The 21,885-nt window shown below is 35.9% G+C and overlaps 1 protein-coding gene across 2 annotated transcripts in view; it reads left to right on the forward strand.

Annotated features, from left to right (window-relative positions):
• The window catches only part of NECTIN3 (nectin cell adhesion molecule 3), a 58,491-nt gene that overhangs the window by 20,111 nt on the left and 16,495 nt on the right, over window positions 1-21,885 (forward strand). For both annotated transcript variants that reach the window (XM_015636604.3, XM_019007608.2), the window contains exons 2-5: window positions 2,403-2,741; window positions 9,799-10,095; window positions 11,850-11,967; window positions 14,098-14,249. In XM_015636604.3, the coding sequence (XP_015492090.1) occupies window positions 2,403-2,741; window positions 9,799-10,095; window positions 11,850-11,967; window positions 14,098-14,249 (906 nt within the window). The remainder of the gene's footprint in view (window positions 1-2,402; window positions 2,742-9,798; window positions 10,096-11,849; window positions 11,968-14,097; window positions 14,250-21,885) is intronic.

Consider the following 21,885-nt stretch of genomic DNA (forward strand, 5'->3'; position numbering starts at 1 on the left):
GGAGCAGTGATCTGTTAGCTCTACCTCCCTTGCTGTAGAAGGTGAAGGAAAAATATCTAACTGATCATCATTCTATAGCTGCAAGTGTGTTTAAGTCTATAAATATATGTGGGTCCTGCTCAGTTCAGTCTGTAAATCTTGAAAATAGCAGCAACGAAAAAGTTTTGCTTCTGAAAATATTCATGTAATTCAAGTGAGAACACAATGTTCTCATGGCACAAATGAGCTGTTAGAAGTATGCCTTGGTGAGAAAATTGTGCAGTATTGACTTTTGGAATATACAATGGTCATCTATATGTAACTAAAGCCTCCAATTACTGGGAGCAGATTTGTCAAAAAAAAAGTAAAAAGAAGCAAAAGAGATGTGTTCAGTTAACTGGGATGTTTTTTCAGTTCAGTTTGTTACCTTCACCATAAGTCTGAGCAGTTTTTGTAAGTTTACTTATGGGGCTTTTCTATACTAAGTTGTTTGGGGTTATATACAGCTAATCACTATGTAAAAGTTTAATATAGGTTAAGATTCTGTAGATTTAACTTGCAAAAAGCTGATTCCTGAATGAAAGTGTGGGGTTTTTTTGTTTAAATTACATTACACAATCGCTATATCCTGTACATTCTGAAATACATTTCACAAATGTCACTTGAGCCTTATTTATGAGGTAGAAAGAAATAGTCAAATACTTTTTAGAGAACATTGTACCTTATGTTTAAATGTAGCAATGGTGAGTGGAGACAAAGCTTGGGTAGAACTCTGTGCATGTCAGTTTGCAAATAGTTGCCCTCTTTCCAGTGTCTGTCACAATAGTGTGTCAAGTAAGAGGCATGAGGAGAATAGACAGAATGTTCTTGCACTACTTGTCATGGCAGATATTCTCTATATGAAACATGTTATGGTTTGGGGTTTTTTTTTTTGACTTTTCTTGCTATTTTTTGTCTCTTCACCAGACACACTTAGTGACTGATGCATCAACAATATTGGTCTAAATTTCTGACTTAGCTTGACTTATTTGTGTAACTTAAGGTGTTCATACTATTGATGTTAGTCAGTAGCTTTATACTGAAGAAATCCATAGCTAAATCACTTTTTTGGGTGACTTCATTGACTCAGAAATGGTTTGAACAATGAAAAATCAATTGATGGGAAGCGGAAAGCTTTTAACAATGGACTCGTAGATAAAGGCATATAAAGACTTCTTTCCTGAACACATGGCTTGCCTTTTGTGTGAACTTGGTGAATGAAGAGGCAACTCATGTCTCAAGTTGAATGACTTCTTCATGCTTATGAGAATGAGGCTAATAAAATTTCTACTTAACTTTTGCTTCATTGGTGAACTTCCTCAGTAACAGCTTGAGTACTGATTTGGTATCTGAAGAGAGAATCAGAGCATTTGAAATAGCTCTATTAAAATCTAAGCACAGGAGAAAGAAATAACATTGTGGACTAAGACTTTGGTTCCTTTTCATCAGGTTAGTTTGCTCCTAGAGAACTACTGAGTGAAGTTGCTGGAGCATCTGTTTGACAAAATAAATTGTGAACCTGTGGTATATTTTGAACTGCTTTGTCCTAGTGGGATTTCCCTTTTTGAAAGGAGGGTGGAGTAAAATGCTGAGCTCAGAATGCAGTTGCTAGTGTGGAAGGCATTTTAGGTATTAAACGGAAATATGCTGAATCCTAAGCAAGAACTTGACTACTCTCGCATATTTGCTCTCTTGAGAGAAGATCTTGTGTGAAGACACCCCACTACACTGGAGCAGAAAGATGGCATATGTATGATGGTACATGTCTTCATCAGGAATTAGGGTAGGAAAGTTCAAGTTGAGGTCTTTGAGTGACTGTCACTGTAAACGTGGAGTGGTTTGTGGGATTTTGATAACAGCTTTTTGTGGTTTTTTTTGTATTTACTATTTATATATTTAATATTTACTGATGTGGTAAGTGCTGAAAGTTTTACTTATTTCTATTTATAAAAGATACAACTTAATAAAGATTATTTAAGGACAAACACATAAGTGCAGCAGTTTAACTTAAGTTTTGGCTTGATGCTCTATATCAGTAACCAGACTGCTGAAAAGTACCCTGTCTTGTTGTTTTTTTGGTAAATCTGAATTCACTAAATGTTTGTATCTAGTTAAATTCCCAAAAAACTTATACACCAGTTACACAATTGTCAGGTCATTTTTATATGAAGTTGTGGATTAATGGTAGTATTGTCCGAAAAAATGATTGATCTTTGATGTTTTTGCTTGAAATGTGTTTCTGTGGTATTTCCACACTGTTGTGAATCAGTTATTCAGAAAAAAAACAGGGATTCTCTTCTAAGGTAATTGTGGAAGAAAGCTTACTGTGAAAACCAAGCAATGTAACTTTCTTGTGTAGCAACTAACTATTGCTTTGTTTTTAGGTGCCTTAGCTGGACCAGTTGTTGATCCACATGTGACAGCAGTTTGGGGGAAGAAGGTTGCACTGAAATGCATAATTGATGTAAATGAAACAATAACACAAGTTTCTTGGGAGAAGATATATGGTAAAAATTCACAGACTGTTGCTGTTCATCACCCTGAATATGGAATATCTGTTCAAGGAGAATACCAAGGAAGAGTGGCATTTAAAAATTACTCACTTACTGATGCAACAATCATCTTAAAAAATGTAAGCTTTTCTGATGCAGGAGAATACGTTTGCAAGGCAGTTACATTCCCACTTGGAAATACACAGTCATCAACAACTGTAACAGTATTAGGTAAGTAATCTTCTTTTTGAAAAGAAAATTCTGCAAAATTACTAATGGGTTGTATTTTACCATTTATCCCAAAGAAAATGCAAAATATACGTTTGCAGGACTTTTATTACAGGTGTGTTATTTTTACTAATGTCATAGAGGAGACTTCTGTTGGGCCTTACTTCTTTAAAACTTATTTGACTGTCTAGTTAGTAAAAATAAATAACCAGTTTCTATTTAGGCATTGTGCTAAAACAAACATTCAGTTTGAATTAGTACAGTGTTTTAGAGCTTTGTCTGACAGACCATGCTGATACCAGGGACTTGTGTGTATGTGCTGGGAAGCTGCTGAACTTGGCTTTAGCTACCACCTTGGCTAAATTCCCTCAGTGAGTACTGGTCTTCAGAAAAAGCAGGTATTTCTAAACCAAGTTGGTAACTAACCCTGTTGTCTCAGTGAAATAGTCCTTCATCTGTAATAGAGAGTTCCCAGTAAGGGTCGATGCCCCATGCCTGGAAACATTTGGATGGGACTCTGCAGCAGACTGGTATAGCTGAAGATGTCCTTGCTTCTTGCAAGGGGATTGGACTGGGTGACCTTCAAAAAGTCCCTTCCAATGCAATTCTATGATTTTTATAAATGTGCTGCTAGCATAATAATTTAATATAGCTGCTTGGGTTTGGTGATGCAAACCGTTCTTTGCACAGTGTAAATGAAAAACAAAACTATCTTGATGACTGCTGTGAGTTGTGGGAAGAAATAGTCAATTTAAGCTCTTGACTATTTGTGGGTAGGCATAATGTGAAGCTTTAGGGGTTTGTTTACCCTAATTTTGTCCCTCTTGTGGAGAGCTAAGTATTGCTGTCATAAGGAGTTAGTGCTGAAGTGCAAGTAACTCAGGTGTTACTGCAGTGTAAAGTAAAATGATTACCCTAAAATGTGAAAGCCTGTTATTAACTTGTCCTCTCCTTACAATAGTATTCCTCTTGTACTAGTGTAAAGCACTTCTGTATCTCCTGCCAGGAGTCAAATGATACTTTCTGTAGCTGAGGTGGTCTTCAATGACTATTTCTGTAAGCGCTTGTGCTTTTTAGGATCTTCTCTAGGTCTTTGATAGCAGCTTTTCATAGCAGTAGAATACTCAATGTGGTTAATCAGATGGCTGTAGCACAGTATGTAAACTGGTTTTCACCACAAGGTGGGGCAAAATAAATGCATCAAGCAACCGGCTTAATCCAATTTAAAACCAGTAACTTGACCAAAATCCTGTGATGTACAAAGCATGTGGTCTTATGGCTCTCTTTTTCACCTGACTCCTATCTGTATTGCAAGTTGCTATGTCTGTGGCTATTGTAGCAGTCTTTTGACTTTCACCTATTGTGCTTTACCAATAAGCAGTGGAAAGTTCTTACTACCTTCCCTCACCTTTTCTAGTCAGTTCCTGTTCCTAAGATTGGGGTTTTTTTAGATAACATGAGTAATTGTGTCCATTTTGCACTCATCAGGTTTCTGGAGGAACTTGGAAAGCACATGTATGTCCCATGTCCTTATTATTCTACATTTGAAAGAGTAGGACCACAACTTGTTTCATTAGATATACACTATGAAAAAATCCACTTGAAATAGGCAAAGAAGTATTAGGCATACAGTGGTTCTGATCATAGCTTTATTCATCATTGATGTAAATGGTTGCCAATTGCTGTAAGTCTCTAAGGACTTGGTATCAACCTCTAAGTGGCAAAACCCAGCTATTATTTGTAAAGGTGGTTTTCCATCCTAGTTACCAGAAGCTTCATTTGCATGTGCCACTAGGTAGCCAACCCTCTGTTGGAGTTTTTTTGCTTTAGCAGTGTATTTTCTGTCCTTCTAGAAACTTCTTGCTATACTGACTTGTAGGCTTAAACAGTCAAAATACTGAGGAAGTAATGATTTTCAGAATATGCTTGTAAATTAATAACTTGTGAATTTTGCTGGCCTGAATTCAGCAATTCCAAGCTCATCAGAATCTTAAGGCATGCAATAGCTGTAATTTAAATCTTGATGTAACTTAAAATCATCTTCAATGATGCATTGACTGAATTCTCCCACTGGTCTAAAAACTCTCCCTTAAGGAAAAAAGTTCCTGTCCTAAGTGAAGCTGTTTCCAGTTGAAGCAGGATTGCCTTTTTCCCTAGTCCCTGTCTGTTTTTATTTAGCAAAGAATTAGTTTCCTTCCTACGTGTACTGGACATACTTAGTCATGTACTAGACGCCTGTACACTTTAAAGTGGAGACACTGAAAACAAATGGAAGAAAAAAATAACTACAAAATAAAATGCCCTGTGTTTTTCCACAGTGCACTGGTCACTTAAGACCATATTTAAAACCTCTTATGTGCCCCAAGTTTAACAAACAAGCCATGTTTGGTGACTTTGCCCACTCCCAGTACCTTGTTCAGTGCTTCATGTCTTAAGGAAGTGCACTGTAAAAGACGTTAAGACAGTGGAGATATGCAAATGCTTATAGGGTCAAACAGATACACTGAACTTTGCTAAAACTTTGTTTGTCAAACTTACCTTGTTACTCTTGTGCAAAAAATGGCAGATAATTTTTGTGTCAAGCAGTTGGTTTCCCCAAGATCCCAGGAAGCTGACTAAATGAGGCAAACTGGTGTCTCAGGGCAGAAGAAATGGCTTATCACAAGGTAGCTTGCAGAGCTGACATAATTTTTGTCATTAATTTGAGTGCTGTCCATGACTATTTTAAGTACTTGGTTTTGTTTAGGTCTGTCTTGCTAAGTGGGCTTTCTCATTGTGCGTATTAAGTAGGTGTTGTTCCTCTGCAGCCTAGCTCTTACCAATACTAGAAGTGAGGAATAAATTGTACAGAGGAGTGTCAAATGTGTAGGTCTGTCACCCTGAATTGGATCCCAGACACCCTTATGGAGAAAGCCTTCCAATTAGGAATTAAAAGATGATGTATGTTGGGCATTATAGACACTGGATCATATCAGACAATTCTGGTGAAGTAATGGTAGTCAAGAAGTGCTGGGTAATGAGATGTACATGTTCTTCTTGAGTACTACAGAATACTCTGGGCTAAGAAAAAGTATTAAGTAGATGGCAAATTAGTGAACTGACTGGCTTTAAAAAACAAGCAAGCAAGCCCCCCTGACACCACCCCCCCCAAAACTACTAAAACAAGAAAACCTTAATAAGTTACTAATTAAGCATTAATTTGCAAACAAGATAAAGTACACAGAAGGAGAATGCTTCTGATTTAAGGTGAGAGAAAATAAAAACTTGAAATACTGCTTTGGAAAGAAGTTAATGAAGTACAGTTGTGATGAAGGGGATGACAATTCCCAGTGTCTTGCTATTGCTAAGGAATGAGTAAATTTAATGTCAGAAGGAAATAATCTTGTTTGTGTTGCAATCATGCCAACTTCATCCAGATCTCCTGTGCCCAGTGTGCACAGAAAAATAGTTTTAAAACTCACAGAAGCAATTGAAAAAGGCTTACGAAGTACATGAAAACCAAGAAGCAGCTTTTTGGTCTCAAAACTTAATGCCATAGGATTTAAGGCTCTTGTGTGCATGCTGTATTATGTTCTTTCCCTGTAAAGAAGTATTGAGGACTTGAGCAGCGAGAGATTTCTGATACACCCATGTTGAATGTAAGGTGAAGGTAGAATAAGCTGGGTTAAATTAGGTGGTGGTCATGAGTCAATAAAAGGGGAAGCACAGATTGGCAAATTAGTTGAGACCTTTTGAACAACTGCACATCTAACTTCCATGTTTCATCCATCCTGTCTTTAATATTCAAGTGTAATTTATGCCATAATGTTGTTTTAGATGGAACTCTTATACTGTAGGAAGTAGGTCTTGCTTTTGGATCTTAGGGCATCAGTGGCTTCCTTTTCCACACAAAGGATTATCCTCACCACCTTTTTCATTTGGCCTGAATGTAGAGCATAACATTTCTACTGACTGGGTGTAGCAGCTTCTCTAATGCTCTCCCAGCTACCTCTTGTATCCTCCACTGTGAATAAAGTGAAAATCACATTCATGTGGCACACTGAATGGTTCTGGGATAAGAGGACTGCATATAGAAGTTACGCTTTCGAAAAAACAAAAGACTACCACAAAAAAATTTCCAAAGCCCATACTTTGGGTAATCTGTTTTCCAACTGAAAATGGAAAACTGTTTCACGCTGTGAGAGATGAGATGCCAATGGCCCCTTGTAATTATGGATTCATTCACCAGATACTTCTTAATCCATGACTGAAACATCTAGAAAGGCCATAGAATAAGTAGCTGGGCTTCTGCTGTTTTTGTTTTGGTTGCTGGGGCAGTAGTCCTGAATGATAAACTATAGAAATTAGTATCCTAGCAGCAGTTGCTTTCCATTTTTCCATGTGTGGCTATTTAGTTATCTTGCAGTTGGTGTGTAATACAAGAATCACAGTTTATGGGAAGATGTGAAAGTAGAAGCTTAAACATTTATGATGTATAAAAAAACCATGGAAATACATAGGACTGAGAATAAGTGTATTTTATGACACTGAGTAGTTTTGAATAGTTCACCTTTGTGTCTAGTTAACAAGCATAAAACCAAGTATTGCACAATGAGCTCAAACTGACAAATCTGGTGTCAATTGAGAAAGTAAGTTTTTTTGAATTAGTCTATTGTGCTTTCTGGCTACTTGAAGACTTCTTTGTCTAAAAGTACAGTACTGAGTAGTCTACTTTGGATCTGGACATCTCTGCAACTTAGTTAAGACCTCTTATTTACTTAAGTGTTCACCCTTCACAAAGAGGTGGAAAAAAAATTAACACAGTTGCATACTTTTTCTTTAAAGAAAAATTAAAGGAATAGAACATGTCAAGCTTTTATTGCCAGCTGAAATTATCGGAGTCTACAGTTTTGGTACGAAATACTAATGATAGCTGGCAATTTAATGAATTTAACTGTTCTGGAAATCTTGTGAAGGGAGGAATACAGCAAAAATTAGATTTTTCATCCATGCAAAATTCTAAATACAAATTTGTGTGTTTACTTCTGCATTTTAGTAATACTACAGAAGCTATTGAGGAAGTCTCTGCCCGTGATTTGGGGAGAACAAGGCACTAGTGTTCATGTTAAATCAGGAGAACCAAACTGTGGGTCAAATGACAAAGCCATGTAATGTCAAACTCTCCATACTAGGATTTAAAGGCTTTTTTTGCAGATGAGATAATGTTTCATATGTACATCAATTCAGATATCCAAGCTTACTGCAGAAAGTTCTAGCTGTTGCTGGTGTTGGAGATCAGAGAATCAGATTTTGAAAGAAGCGGTGTTAAAAATGTTTCAGATCTAGAAGAGTGAGTGTGCAGCTTGGCAGAAAACACCTGCTATTGGCTTATTTTGTGGGGTTAATAACAAATCTCAGAGGGTAAGCTTTCAGAGAAACAACGTAGAAAATAATTTACTCTCAGTATCTGCCCAAACAATCTTCAGTTTGATAACAACTTAGATTCTTCGAGCACTTCTAAGCACAGAACAGAGAACACATTTTTATAAGGTTATCCATTTAATAGTTGCCTTTTCCTTTAGTGTAATTGAGCAACTTGTTCAGACATGAATAGTGTTAGACTGAGCAGAAAACAGTCAAAAACTGATCTTGGCACTGAATGGGCTGAAGCAGAAAATATTTCTTACCCAGTTACCTTTGGAAGGTGTAGGTAGTTGGAGAACTTGCCAGTTACAGTGAACTTTGCTCTATTCTGTTACAAGATGTGTCTGTAGGTCACATTCAATTTATTGGAAAGAAGGTCCATGAACTAACTTCTTTCCTTCTGATACTGGAGGGCAACAGAAGTTGCAAGACTTCTCTGCTTTGTGATTAGTGAGGGCTGATCCACTGAGGTAGATTGTGAAGCATTGTGGTGAGTAGCAATGACCTTCCTTCAGAGGACTCCAGTAGCCAGACTAGAGCAAAAGACCAGGATTGTGGAATAGGCTGGTACGCTACTGCAAACCTGTCCCTTCCAGACCTGTGACACAAATGGGCCATTCTAAAACAGCCCAGCCATGGTTTGTATCTGAAGCACAAGGCAGTTTTTCTGACTTAGGCTGCAGCTGGTTGGGTGGCTTGTACAGGACCAAAACAGATCTGCTATCTGAAGGAAATTTTGTGAAAGCCTATTAGTCTGTGGCCCTCAGCAGTAGACTTATACACAAGGAACTCAACTTCCTTTTAGAAAGAAGTGTGTTCCCCAAGTTTTTAAAATTTTGGGGTGAGCAGTGGCTTTACAAGGAGGTCACGTCCTTCCATGTGCAGATTTCTTTAGTCTTACACTTAGTACTGAGTTTCATTTCTTTAACTTTTATATGGATTCATACACAAGAATGTATATATATACATGTACATATAGGCAAAACTTTATTTATATATGAAACAATCATTTTTTATTATTTTAATTGAAATTTTATTTATATATAGATTACTTTGTATGTCAAAAGCTTAGATAAATTTTATATATACAATATGTACAATTGCATATTTCTTTGTACATATTAGATCCTTTATTCAATATGTGGTACGTATATATAATAAAGATGCAGAATGAAAGTCATTTATATCTTAGTGATCAAGAAAAGCTTGAACTTAATGTTTGGTGTTCAAGTGACACAAACTGACAGTATAGATTAATTCTTGAATGCTTGAAAATGCAGCAGAACCTAAGCTTTTTGAAAAAAAAAACTGCAGTGTGGTTTCAACCTAATACTTTAAGCTTTCTGTTGTCAGACGCTGCAACTAGAGCACTGAAATTGACATTTTGGACCTAAGCACTCTGGAATTCGCTGTCAGTGCATTAAATGTAGTGAATGAACGACACTGAACTTGAATGAGTGGACAAAGGGGGGTAGTGTCAGCAGGCCAGAGCCTTGTAGAGCTATCATCTCTTGAGATATGTGTGGTCTTATATCTAGGATGTCTAATGAGCAAGAGCATTTCTGAATAGATTAGATCTTGTCTAACTTTTAAGTAGTGACAATTTCAAAGATGTGGAGTTTTTGTTTAAATCTCCTTTTTTTCCCCCCCTCCTTAGTTGAACCTGTTGTGAGCTTAACAAAAGGACCAAACCCTCTAATAGATGGTGAAAATAGGACAATAGCAGCCACTTGTACAGCAGCCACTGGAAAACCTGCTGCACAGATTGACTGGGAAGGAGGCCTTGGTGAAATGGAATCCACCTCTACTTTGTTTCCAAATGAAACAGTGACAGTTGTAAGCCACTATGTGATTGTCCCTACGCGATTTGCAAGAGGAAGACACATAACTTGTGTTGTGAGGCACCCTGCCTTTGAAAAGGAGATACGATACCCTTATGTGCTGGACATACAGTGTAAGTATTCTGCAAGGTAATTACTCCTGGTATGTATCTTGCAACCTCCCCCTTAATCTGTATACCTTGATGATGCAGAAAGATGAGCACTTTCTGCTTCAGGAAAATAAAGGAAATGGAAACTGTATAGAAAAGCTGTGATAAGAGGCAGGTCTGGCAGGAGTAAAAGCCTAGGGTCTGTGTATTGAAAAGAGAAGCTAGAATGAATCTAGTCATGAAGCTAGAATTTCTACTGTTTTGGATATCGAATCATGGGTAATCATGAGGGTTGATCCATAAGCTGTTTATAGTGTCTTACAATGTAAGCAGTATTAAAAAAGAATGCTAATGACAATTCGTGTTTGAACTGCTAAGTTGAAAACAGGTATTGTGGTGGTCAATAAGTTACTTTTCAGTTATTTTCACCAAGCTTTGTCCACTCTTAACTAGAGTAAGGAAACAAGAACATAATATATACATACCTAGCATTTCTTATTCAGCTTCAGGTTGCTCATACAATTCAAATTTATACCAGGCTTCTTTAAAAAAATGTATGGCTTTTAAAAGACATGAATACAAAGCAAAGTGGTTTACAATGTTGCTTAATTAAAAGCAGTTAAGACAAATAAGCTTTAGGCATGTGGTCCCTTTCTGTTAGTGCATATATAAACAAAACCAACTATATTCATGTTGTTCCTTTGGTGTCGTGTCTTGGCTGTGTGCTGCTTTAAAGTTCCTAAATCACTGAACTCTGTCAGTTCAAGTAGAACAAATGTAGTGGCTGGAAAAAATAGACTTGGCTGTTTTGATTTGACTAAAATTTGATTTTGACTTGGTTTTGTTCTGTATGGTTAAGAATCACTTAATTTTGGCATAAAATAGTAATTAGCACTGCTTAATTTTATTGATCTTGAAGTGAAATTCTAGATTGAAGGACCAGTGATACAGAAATAAAACTAAAGAGTATTTGTATTGTCTCAAACAGTGAATAAAAATAATTGTTTCCTATTGAAAATGAAGTTGAGGATGCAAATTTAATTAATATTTTTATCCGAGATTAGTGTTAATGCATGTTTCAGAATTTCTTAAAGTTGTTTATGCACAACAGCAAGTGAGAACAAGTGTGTGCTCCTCAGTCTTCCCTGACACTTACTAGCTTTTGCAACTGTTTCTCCATCTCAGCTTCAGATTTTATCCCAAATTGTACTGATTCATCTGTTCCTTGGCTTTTGAATATTTTTTCAAGGCCTCTCTAAAATCACCTCCTGGCTTTTTAGATAATTCTGCATTTTGATGCCAGTGAGTAATTTCATCTTTATAGCTGGCATTTGTGAACTTTTTGGTGATTTCCTAATTGCCTGGTTTCTCCCAAGGTTGTTTCTGATCCTTTGCTGTATCTTTTTAGTGAGAAGTAGTTCTAAGTTACCATTCCTCACTTCCCAAAAACATGAAACTGATTTTTTTTTCCTGAAGTCCTCTCACTTCCTCAGGGTGCTTGTGTGGTTGCTGAAAACACACTGGGAAAGTTGGACCAATTAAAACAATTTGTTCACTGCTGCATATTACTTTTGTAGCTTGGAGCTGTATCAAGTTCTCTGTATATTTTGGTGGTGGTCTCTAAATTAAAAACAAAAAGGCAACCAACAACTAAAGCACGCATTGCCCAAAAAAAAAACAAAACAGAAAAAAAGCAATCTTCTGTTCTATTGGTCTTACACACAATTCACTTTTAATGTAAAAACTGATTGTTCATAGATGAAATCTTTTTTTGTCAGATGCCCCAGAAGTTTCAGTAACTGGCTATGATGGAAATTGGTTCATTGGAAGAGGAAATGTTCAGCTCAAATGTAACGCTGATGCAAATCCATTGCCTATGGAATTTATGTGGACCAGGTAAATATTTATGAAAAGGGACTTGCCACATGATTCAGATGGTATAATCACTTTGCTTACAGTACATGCATGTTTTGAAAACAAAGAGTATATGATTTGTATTGGTGTCCAGGTTTTGGTCTGTATCCAGCTTTTGAAAAGGAGAATACAAGATGTATGTTTGTATGAATACAAGTGAGTGGATATCTTGTAAATTTATGTACTTAAACAGTTTGTCATTACTCTCAGGGTGAAGGCTCTTTAGTTACTCAAGGTAGACTAAGCTCTGTGTGTTGAAGCATGTAGAGCAAAGATCAACACATCTAGTAAAGATCCAAGTATTATTTAATAGAATAATAAAAATAAAATTAAATTTAAAAAAATAAAAGCTTACATAGCATCCATATTTCGTGAATCTGTGGACTGCCATGCCTATCCCAGGCTTAGCTCAAAATTTATGTGATGAGAAATTTCAGCACTTAAAAATTCCTATGTTTAAAAAAAACCCCTAACAGCAGTACCATTTGCTTCTTCAGATGCAATGGGTTCTCAGTTCTTTCATTTGAATTTGAAACACATAAGAACTAATCAATACTACTACTGTTCACAATTCTAGAAGAAATAAACCTATTTAAATACATTTAAAGCCATTCAAACTTCAGAGATCATTGCTGGATTTCTTAAACTTAAAATGGAACAAACTTTACAGGAGATGTAAATTTTCTGGAATAAAGCTCGTGTGCCTTTCTGAGCACCAACAAAACCTATCCAACAAACTGAGTACTGGTGAATGAAGAACTTTGTGGAGGAGGGAGGGGTGAGTTCCATGTAAAACAAGGGTAGCTTGAGCTTGGAGAAATGAGAAGTACTGTGTTCACCTGTGTGCTGTTTGACTGGTGTCAGATTAAAATAAGTTGTAGAATTACCTTACCAACCAATTGTACCCCTTGGATCCCAAGCTGACATTGTATTTACTGGGATGGTGATATTTTCATGGTTAGTAATATTTTTAAATGTTGCATGTATGAGAATTTTATTAGAATAGAGTTTTCAAACCAAATGACTGTTTCATAATGTTTCTTGAAATAAATACTTCTGGTACTATGAATTATCAAGTATGTGCCTGATGACTTTTATCAGCTTTATATAGCTGAAGCAATTCTGGGCAATAATCACAGCAAGGAAGTAGGAATGTTGTCTTGAACCACATTTATGAAGATTGTATTTAGTATTAACTGTGAAGTGCATGTTTCTTTTCCTTTGAGTACCTGTTCTAAAGTGCTGGGTACCTTTTTGTTCAGTACTACTTAAAAAAATCACACTTGCTTAATGTTTTCAAGATACTGTCATCTAGTGATCTAGTTTGAATACTAATTTAGGCCTGCTTAGCTGTTAATAGGTAGTTAGATAAATCAAAATGGGTTTCAATGGCCTGAAATTACACAGGTGTTTAATGGGCAGTTGGAAGCTCTGTTAGAATAGTTCCAGGGCCTTTGCCTTTTCCCCTTTTTCTCGTGTTTACACAGTTGTTACTGCAATCTCAGGCAGAATTGTATAGGGAAATGATAGACTTAGAAAAATCAGTTGATAAAAAATAATTTTTTTAACTAGTTGTTTCCCCAAGTGTATCCAAGTACCACATTCCATTTCTGTGCTCCAATTTAGACAGAAAAGTGATGGTAGATGAGAAAAGGCAGTTCAGGAGAGGAGAAACTGCTTGAATTCTTGTTCAGAAGTTCTAGTCAAAATGTCCTCTAAATTAAGCATTTATGGACAGAAGTATTTACTGGATGCAAATGAACTGGCAGCTGATTCTGACAGCAGAAATGCTTCTTAGTTACTGTTAGTTTTCAGATCTTGGGTTGTCTTGTTCCTCCAAGTTCTTTTGAGATGCTGTTTTCTTAGCTGTTGTAGTGTTGATTTTAGACAGCTTGCAAGTTCCAGAAGATCTGACATTTTAAGGATTTGGCCCAGAAATTATATACTAGATAAACCTTCAGGTGTACACGGAGAGTATCAAAAGAAAGCCCACTGGAAGTGTCAGAGCACAGTGAAAAATTAATTCTATAGATTACTGGCAATATTGTTTTAAACTACATCTGTTTAAGCTAGCTGTAAATACACACATTTGAAGTATAACTGTTCTTTTAGGTTGGATGGACAATGGCCTGAAGGATTGTTGGCTGTTAACAATACTCTGCAGTTCAGCAGCCCTTTGACTTATAACTACACTGGGACTTATATCTGTAAGGTGACTAATGCCCTTGGTCAGAGAAGTGATCAGAAGACTATCTACATATTAGGTAAGGCTTGCTTCTTGGCAAACTATGTTAACTTGGAACTTTTTCTTTGCCAGTGATTGAATTAGAAAACTGAAGAACCAGTTGCTGCATGATATATATGAAATATACATGTTTTTTGTGTGAAAAGCTGTTGAAAGTGTGGATTTTTAATCAAAAATGGTGCTGTAGATTTAAGTGACTCTTGAATAGCAACATACAGTGGAAATAGTTATGGTTAAGGTGCTTCTGAGATGATTATTTTCTCTTTGTAGTTAAATTAACTTTTTTTTTGCAGTGTTAACATGTGTTTGACAAGACATACTGACTGCAATAAATGGTACCTTGTCTGTAATAAATTGAGAAAACAGATGTTGGTGGAAAAAAGCTAAAAACACTCTTTTTTAAAGAAGTTAGGGTTATGTTCTGAATATGTACATTTTACACCAGTTACTTGTGTTACTTTCTCGGAGTGCAGGTACCCAATGATGATCAAGTTAAATACCTCATGCAGAACTCTTGCTGATCTACTTAGTACCATATCACAGATTTGTATGTCTGTGCAGCACTACTGCTATTGGAACATACATCCTTTTATCATTAACACAATATAATTAATGTTTTACTGTGACATCTCTTTTGTGGAAGAGCAGCATGACTTACAGAAAGCGTGAATACTTCTGTACAAATGTGGAAAAGCTGTTCAGATTTCCATAAGGAATTAAGTAAATTAACTTAATTTCTATCTTGATGAATAAATGCTAGTATTACAGGGATTTTTAAGGAAGACAATAGACATGAAAATTAAAACTTCATTCTGTTGTATTGTGTTGGTGCTTTTCAGTAAGTTCTTGACATTAGTTATTTTATTAAGCAAATTAAGTAAGCGCATGTTAGCCTGTTAGAGGATGCAGAGATGATGGATACAAACATAGATGACTTTGTTAAAACTCCATATGAGCACTTAAGAGTTAAAATGAAAATTCAAGACTAAAACTTTAAGATGTTTGAAACCACACCAGTCAGAATTCAATTCTGACAGTTGTCTGCATCTTTATAATGAATGATAATGTTGCAGTGAGTGATATAACTACACTGTAGGCCACTGTGGATAGCTAGTAAGTTACAATTAACTGTGTAGTCAATGAGCTAGTTAACTGGAAACTTATAAATAGTTTGAGACAGTCAAATTACTTGTAAACAGCTTAATAGCTAGAATTTTATATCATTTAAAAGATTTCAAGTGCTGTCAATTGTTATGAAAGTTATTTCTGTGCAAGTTAATTTTGGGTGTTTTGATTCTAATGCTGCTTCTGTGGAGAAGAATTCATGGCTGCATAACAGTCCCAAAACAGTTGCAAAAACTGTCATAGTTTAAGTAATATCAATTAAAAAAATTAGAATATCATCATTAAATAGGGTGATATGTTTGACTAGAAGATAACTTACAAATACACTTGCTCAAAAAATAACAATGCAGTTTATAACTCTGTTCTCAGCCCTATTCTACCTCTATGGAGTGGGGAGAAGTTTTTTCAAGTCCACTATTATTCATGTTGTCAGTTCTGTGAATATCATGTGCCATAAATAGACCTTATGCTTTTTGCCATGACTGTCATGCATGAAAATTCAAGGCTGTCATTCATATTATGTTTTCAACTAACAGACTAAAAAAAACAGGCCAACCAGGAAATCATAGATAATAATTCCTAAAATGAATCAAGTTTTTGAAAAGCAGGGTAGGCATACAGGCTGGTTGGGCAGTGGTGTGATGGTTTACATTCTAGCCTAATGCAAATGTTGGAGTTGAAACCAGCTCAGTGCAGAGATAGTTAAGCTGCAGCAGCTGGCCTTTGCTGTGAGCTGATGGACACTGTTTATATGTGTGCTGCTTTTCAGCTGTGCTCAGCAACTTTGTTGTACTGTAGGGATTTAACTGCAATTAGCAAACCTTAGCTGTTTTCAGGGAGTGACAAAACTGAGCCTTACTTAGTGCAGAATCATACAGGGTCATGGTTCTGCCAGTTAGGCACATCAGTAACAGTAAAGGTTTTATCTAACAGTAAATTTCAGTCTTTTCAAGTGCTATGTTTCTCATGCTGACAAAATGATTAAAAACACTGTGTATTAACTTCATAATAAGACACTTGATAAAAGCAGGAGAGGTGAAGCAATTACTAGTATAACACCTGTATTGTTTTCAGAAACAAATACTAAGCACATTTTATTGTAACTCCTAAGAACTAACTTTTCAGAGTGATTGGTTCTTTAAATAACTGAAATGCCCTTAAATGATGGAGGATGGGCAAGTGCCTAGTAATCAATCCACTTACCATCTTTAATATTTGACTTAACTTGGCAGGTATCAATGGTAAACATGACACTGATGTACTGTAGAACAGAAAGCTGAAATAATCAATTAGATTATTTGTCTATCTTTGATCTTGTCCACTGTATAAATCAGGTCATAAAATGTAAAGTGAAACTTGGAAGTTAATGGACAAAGCTGTATGACCGCACCATCTTTCAAATTTTAATTATGAACCTGTCAAAAAGGATTTATGAAGTTAATGTTTCTGAACAGTCACCATGCTGGTAGTTGTTAAGCTTTTTAACTGCTAGAAAAAAATACCTATCAAGTTGAAATGTGTTGTAGATTTGGAATGTAAGCTGAGCAAAAAATTTGTTTTGGTCCTGCTATTCATTGTTTAAAAAGTCAAAGGTATGTTTTTAATAAGTTCTGTTGTGCTCCTAAACTTTGTTAATATTCTTTATGTGAAAACAGAAATGGAAGAGCAATAGTTGACAGGAACTAAATGGTGAATTCAGCTTTCAGTTTCAGGAGATTCTACATCTTTATTGGGATAGAGAAATACTCAAATGGTGTTTGAAGCCTGATACACCTTTTTATATTGCTTTTAAGGCACAGCTATCCTTGCTATTTTTATTCAGTGATTTAAAATTAAACTTTTTTCATAGCTGTCTAGCAAAAGCAAGTCATGCTCCTCATGGAGTTCAAGCATTGAATAAGAGTTTTCCAAAACAAGCTATTGGCTTGATACACTTCCTTGTACAACATTGATTTACTCAGTTTTCTTACCCAAGGAATTGAACTTTGTTCTCTTGGCTCTGTGTTCCTTCACCTTCATGCTGTTTACCGAGGCTTTCCCTTTCTCCCCTTGCAAGGGAGAGGTGAGCTGGGAGACTGCATTAAGGTAGGCCTCTGTCATGACAGCCTTTGGAAGAGATTGCTTTTGTTAAAAGTAAAGCCAGACTTTGTTAGGCAGCAATCCTAGGAAGGTGTTTTTTGCAAGTACAGGGTCACCCTTTTGTAGAGTGGACATTGTGAGGATTAACATAGCAGAGACTGATCATTGGTTTTAGTTTTGGCTGCTTTGTATATAAACCTCTGTTCTGAGAGTGCCTTGTGAATACAGGCACTCTTTTATTTTCTAAATTACATATTGGAAGGGATGTGGACAAACTGCTCTTTAGCAAAGTGTTTTTGCTCCCTGGGCTAGCAGGCTTTGAATTTTCAGTGGTCTTCCTGAATATTCTTCCCTGCCAGAGGTTACGTTAATAATAAGTTTCTCTTGTGTCCCAAAAAAATACCAAAATCTTTTATTTGGTGTAAGAAAATCCCAGCTAGAAACCACAAAAGCACACTGAACTTTGAAAATGGATGATTGATGAAAGAAATTGTTGGTACCAATCTTAGTATTATGCTGCCAAATAAGAGGTGGGGATACACACACTGAAAATAATCCAAAGGAAAATATTTAGCTCCAGTGTGGAATCTTTGTAGGCAAGACACTGTGGGGAGAGGGTTATGCAGTGTCCTCACCTATTATTTGACCATAGAGTAGCAATGGTTGGAGAAAGAAAGAAAGAATGATAAATTTCCAAATCATTTACTCTCAGATATTCAGAATCTTCTTCCATGGAAACCTGACTTTCCCTCCTGTTATAAAGGAGTTGCTACTATAAGTTTTTCAGCAGTTGAAAGAAAGAGCCAATTTTTAAGACACAGATGCACAGAATTATTATTTAACACCTATGGTTAATTTAGCAAGAAGAGCTAGTTAAGACACTATAATGTATGTATGTATCTGTGCAAACATACAAATAATACATATATAGGTAGATACTTGCCACTCAATAAAATGACATGTACAAAGAGAGATCTTGTAATTTGTGCCAAGCCAACTCACTTTGGATTAGAAGCAATTGATAGCAGGTCCTTGTCTTGTAGGAGGCAAAAAAAAGGTACATTTTTATCTTGAATGGTGTGGGATTGTTTTTTTCACATAGGGGGAGCTATTTTTGGCCACTCTGTTGTGGCTTTTGGAACCAGACAGACTTTAACTATGTTAACACGCACAACAACTCTCCAGGGAACCTTTCCTTCCAAAACTTTGTTTCCATAATACTTAAATGACAATATTTAACCCAAGGAAATTGTGCCAGTATTGAATTATCTTACCTGAAGTAGAGCTGGTCACTTTACCTCTGAAATCCTTCATAGTGGGCTAAGTCCAAAATGGTTTATGGTTTAAGAATATTGTGTTCTGTAGTTGATTTTTTACAATGATAAGCTGAAAATATCAAGACAAGACTTAAACCTAAGACTTTAAAGATAGTGGTCTGGTTTTTCAGAGATGATTCATCCATCTCTTTCTACTTTCATCTCTCTGACACTTGGCTGATTGTTGGTTTTGAATTGGCACCAGAAGAGGTGAGTCCCAGACATTTGAAGGATGTGGTACTGCAGGATGATTGAAGCAAGGAGATGTAGTGTTTGGAACAAGAAACATGTCATGTTGGTTGGACGCCTGTACTAAACTTAATGGTTGAAACTCCCCTGTCCAAGATAAGTTCTTGGTATTGTAAGAGCTGAGTAAAGTATATCAAGAAAAGTATATCATTTAAGGGAAAAACAAAAATATTAAGTTGACACTGTTGAAAATCAGTACTGACTTTGATAGGAAACATCTGGGAAATAATGAAGAGCGTGCAAACTAATCAGTGCACAGGGACCATGGTCCTTTAATTTGAGGTAGTATCAGAGCTCCATTTGAAGTCAAAAGCAAGTCTTGCTTTTATTGGCAGAAAACTGTGTCAAAGGCTTTGAAACCAACTAGGCAAACTTGGCTTCTTTTTGTATGGAAAGAGCCAATTCACTTGTTATATTCATAGCAGAAAATCGGGTTTAGCTTTCTTCAGTTACGTCTCTTATTTTAATGGGGGTGGTAACTATGTAGAAGAAATTTTGTTGGGGTCTTCTTGTCCTCATCATTATTACAGGGTACATGTCAACAGGATTTGCACAGGGCCCAGAACATAGTAAGAGACAAAAACTGAAATCAAGATGCATTTAAACTAAACGCAAATATTTTCCAGAATTTCTGCTACTTTCAGCTCCCTGATCCACGTGGATATTTTAATACATTTTGCTTTGTGCAACAACAGAAGCCTACATCAGTGAAAGAGATGAGAGCTGTTAAATATTGGATCCAAAGTAAAGTGTTAAAGGAAGTCATCAGTAGGAAATTGTTGCTTTTGAATAAAGTGCCATATGAAACAAAATTTAAATTATGGCCTTAATGTTTTGTGGAAAGAATTAAGAACTCAAACACATATCAGTGATTGTGAAATATTATATTTAAAGAACTTACTGAAATGAAATAATAATGTTTTTCATAGCTACAGATAAGAGTGGCATTTTCTTCTTTTGGAGATGGCATTTGAGATGTGATTTGCAAGCAAAATGTTATGAGGTAGACATAAAATTTTGGCACTCCCAATCTTCATGTTCTCTATTTGGGAAAACTGATTGGTACAGGAAGTAAAAAAAAAAAAAAAAATTACATTTAGAAAGCTCTGGGTGATAGCAGAAGTGAACTCATATATTCTTAGTTGTAATTGGCCTTATAAACAAGAAGGGACAGTTTTCATTTTGTCATTCTTCAACAATAGAAAGTACTGAAACAAATAATCCTTAGAGGTATCATGGTTATGTATTGCAGGAGTACATGTAAACAAATGCTTAATTGATCCTGTGTTTGCAGTTGATTTAATATGTTAATTAGTGCTTGTTGGTAATGCAGCTGGACAACCTGACAACTGGTGGACGAATGGGAAGTTCTGAAGGAAAAACTCTTTGTAAAACACCGAATTTTATAAATAAAGATTGTAATTGCCACTGTGCTTATTTCATGTATGCAATGGTTACATTTGCCAGGATGCAAATGCTACATACTTGTGGATGTGGAGAGATAGGACTTAAGACCTCAGTATTAGAGGCAAAACAATTACAAAGCTAGCTAATTAAATCCAAACAAGTATATATATATAGCCTGGAAGGATCTTGCTAGCACTGTTTGAAATTGTGTTTTAGCGTTGCAAATCTTGTATCTAAAGCAAATACCTTTTCAAGGAAGAGGGATTTGAACTTCATGACCTAGGGATGTGTGGGACACAGAACCCTGGATACTTCAGTCTCTACTTCTTTGTTAAATTATCAAACCCACTTTTAAATCAATTTTTACTAAAATCATAATCTGAATTCCTCTTACTCATTTTGGTAGTGCATCTTTCTTGTTCAGTTTCCTGTCTTCTGTCAAATTAATTCCATTTATGTATAGTTCCCTAACGAACCATCACTTTTTACATAGTTAAGGAATACAATTATGCTCTTCGAAAGTCTGTGTAAAACTTTACTTATGTCATGCTTAAAATGTTGCATTCAGCAGCAAGACGTGTAGTAATCACAACAAATGTGAGAATTCTGTCTACTATGAGAAAATTGTATGTCTGTCTCTGAGTAGTGAGATTAAAAATCATATTTATGGCTATTTAATTGGGATTTGTCAACTATCTGAAAGCTTGACAGAGCTCTAGTTCTATGTGGTTTACTCTTTGTGGTGGTAAATTTAGGGTGCCTCTAATGTGGTGGTAGTACTGCTTTCATGGATCTTGCTTATGGGCATTTAACTAAATAACATGATATAATGAGCTACTTGGCTGTCCATATAATATTCTCTCTGAAAGGTTCAAGCTGTAATAATATGTTTAGAATTGCTTTTTTGATTTTAAAATAATTAGCTTGCATTGGGCAAGAAGTAATTTCTTTCCAGCGCGGCATAGAAATAAGAAGTGGAGTTGTGAATTATATTGTGATTGACTGGTATAATCTCAGTGACATCAGCCCATCACTTGGAACCTTGTCTGCAATACAGATGCATACATATCCAGTAGACCTAAAGAACAAAGGAAAAAGCTGCATGCTGGAGGAACTTGGTATCTGGCAGTCCCTTGTTTACGTGCATAACCTGACAGGAAATCATTTTATATTGAGGAATGAATATGGAAATTTCTTTGTGCATGAAGGATCAAATGGCTTGTAGAAGGAATGCATAGAAATAATTTTTGGTTCAAATGTTCCATTTTTTTATTATTTTAAAAACCTGAAGGCTCCTTGCTCAACATAAGTTTTACTTTGAGATTAATACATGCCATTTTTAACTATGCTTCTTTCACTAATCCCAAGGTGAGCCTAAGTTTTATTAATGAAACAAATGTTTTTGGAGAGAATAGCTTAAAATTCAGTAGTTCATGTGACTGAGCACACAACTCATAGTTTTTCATTCTTATATTCAGT

The sequence above is a fragment of the Parus major genome, chromosome 1 (assembly GCF_001522545.3).
Source record: "Parus major isolate Abel chromosome 1, Parus_major1.1, whole genome shotgun sequence".
Classification (NCBI taxonomy): domain Eukaryota; kingdom Metazoa; phylum Chordata; class Aves; order Passeriformes; family Paridae; genus Parus; species Parus major.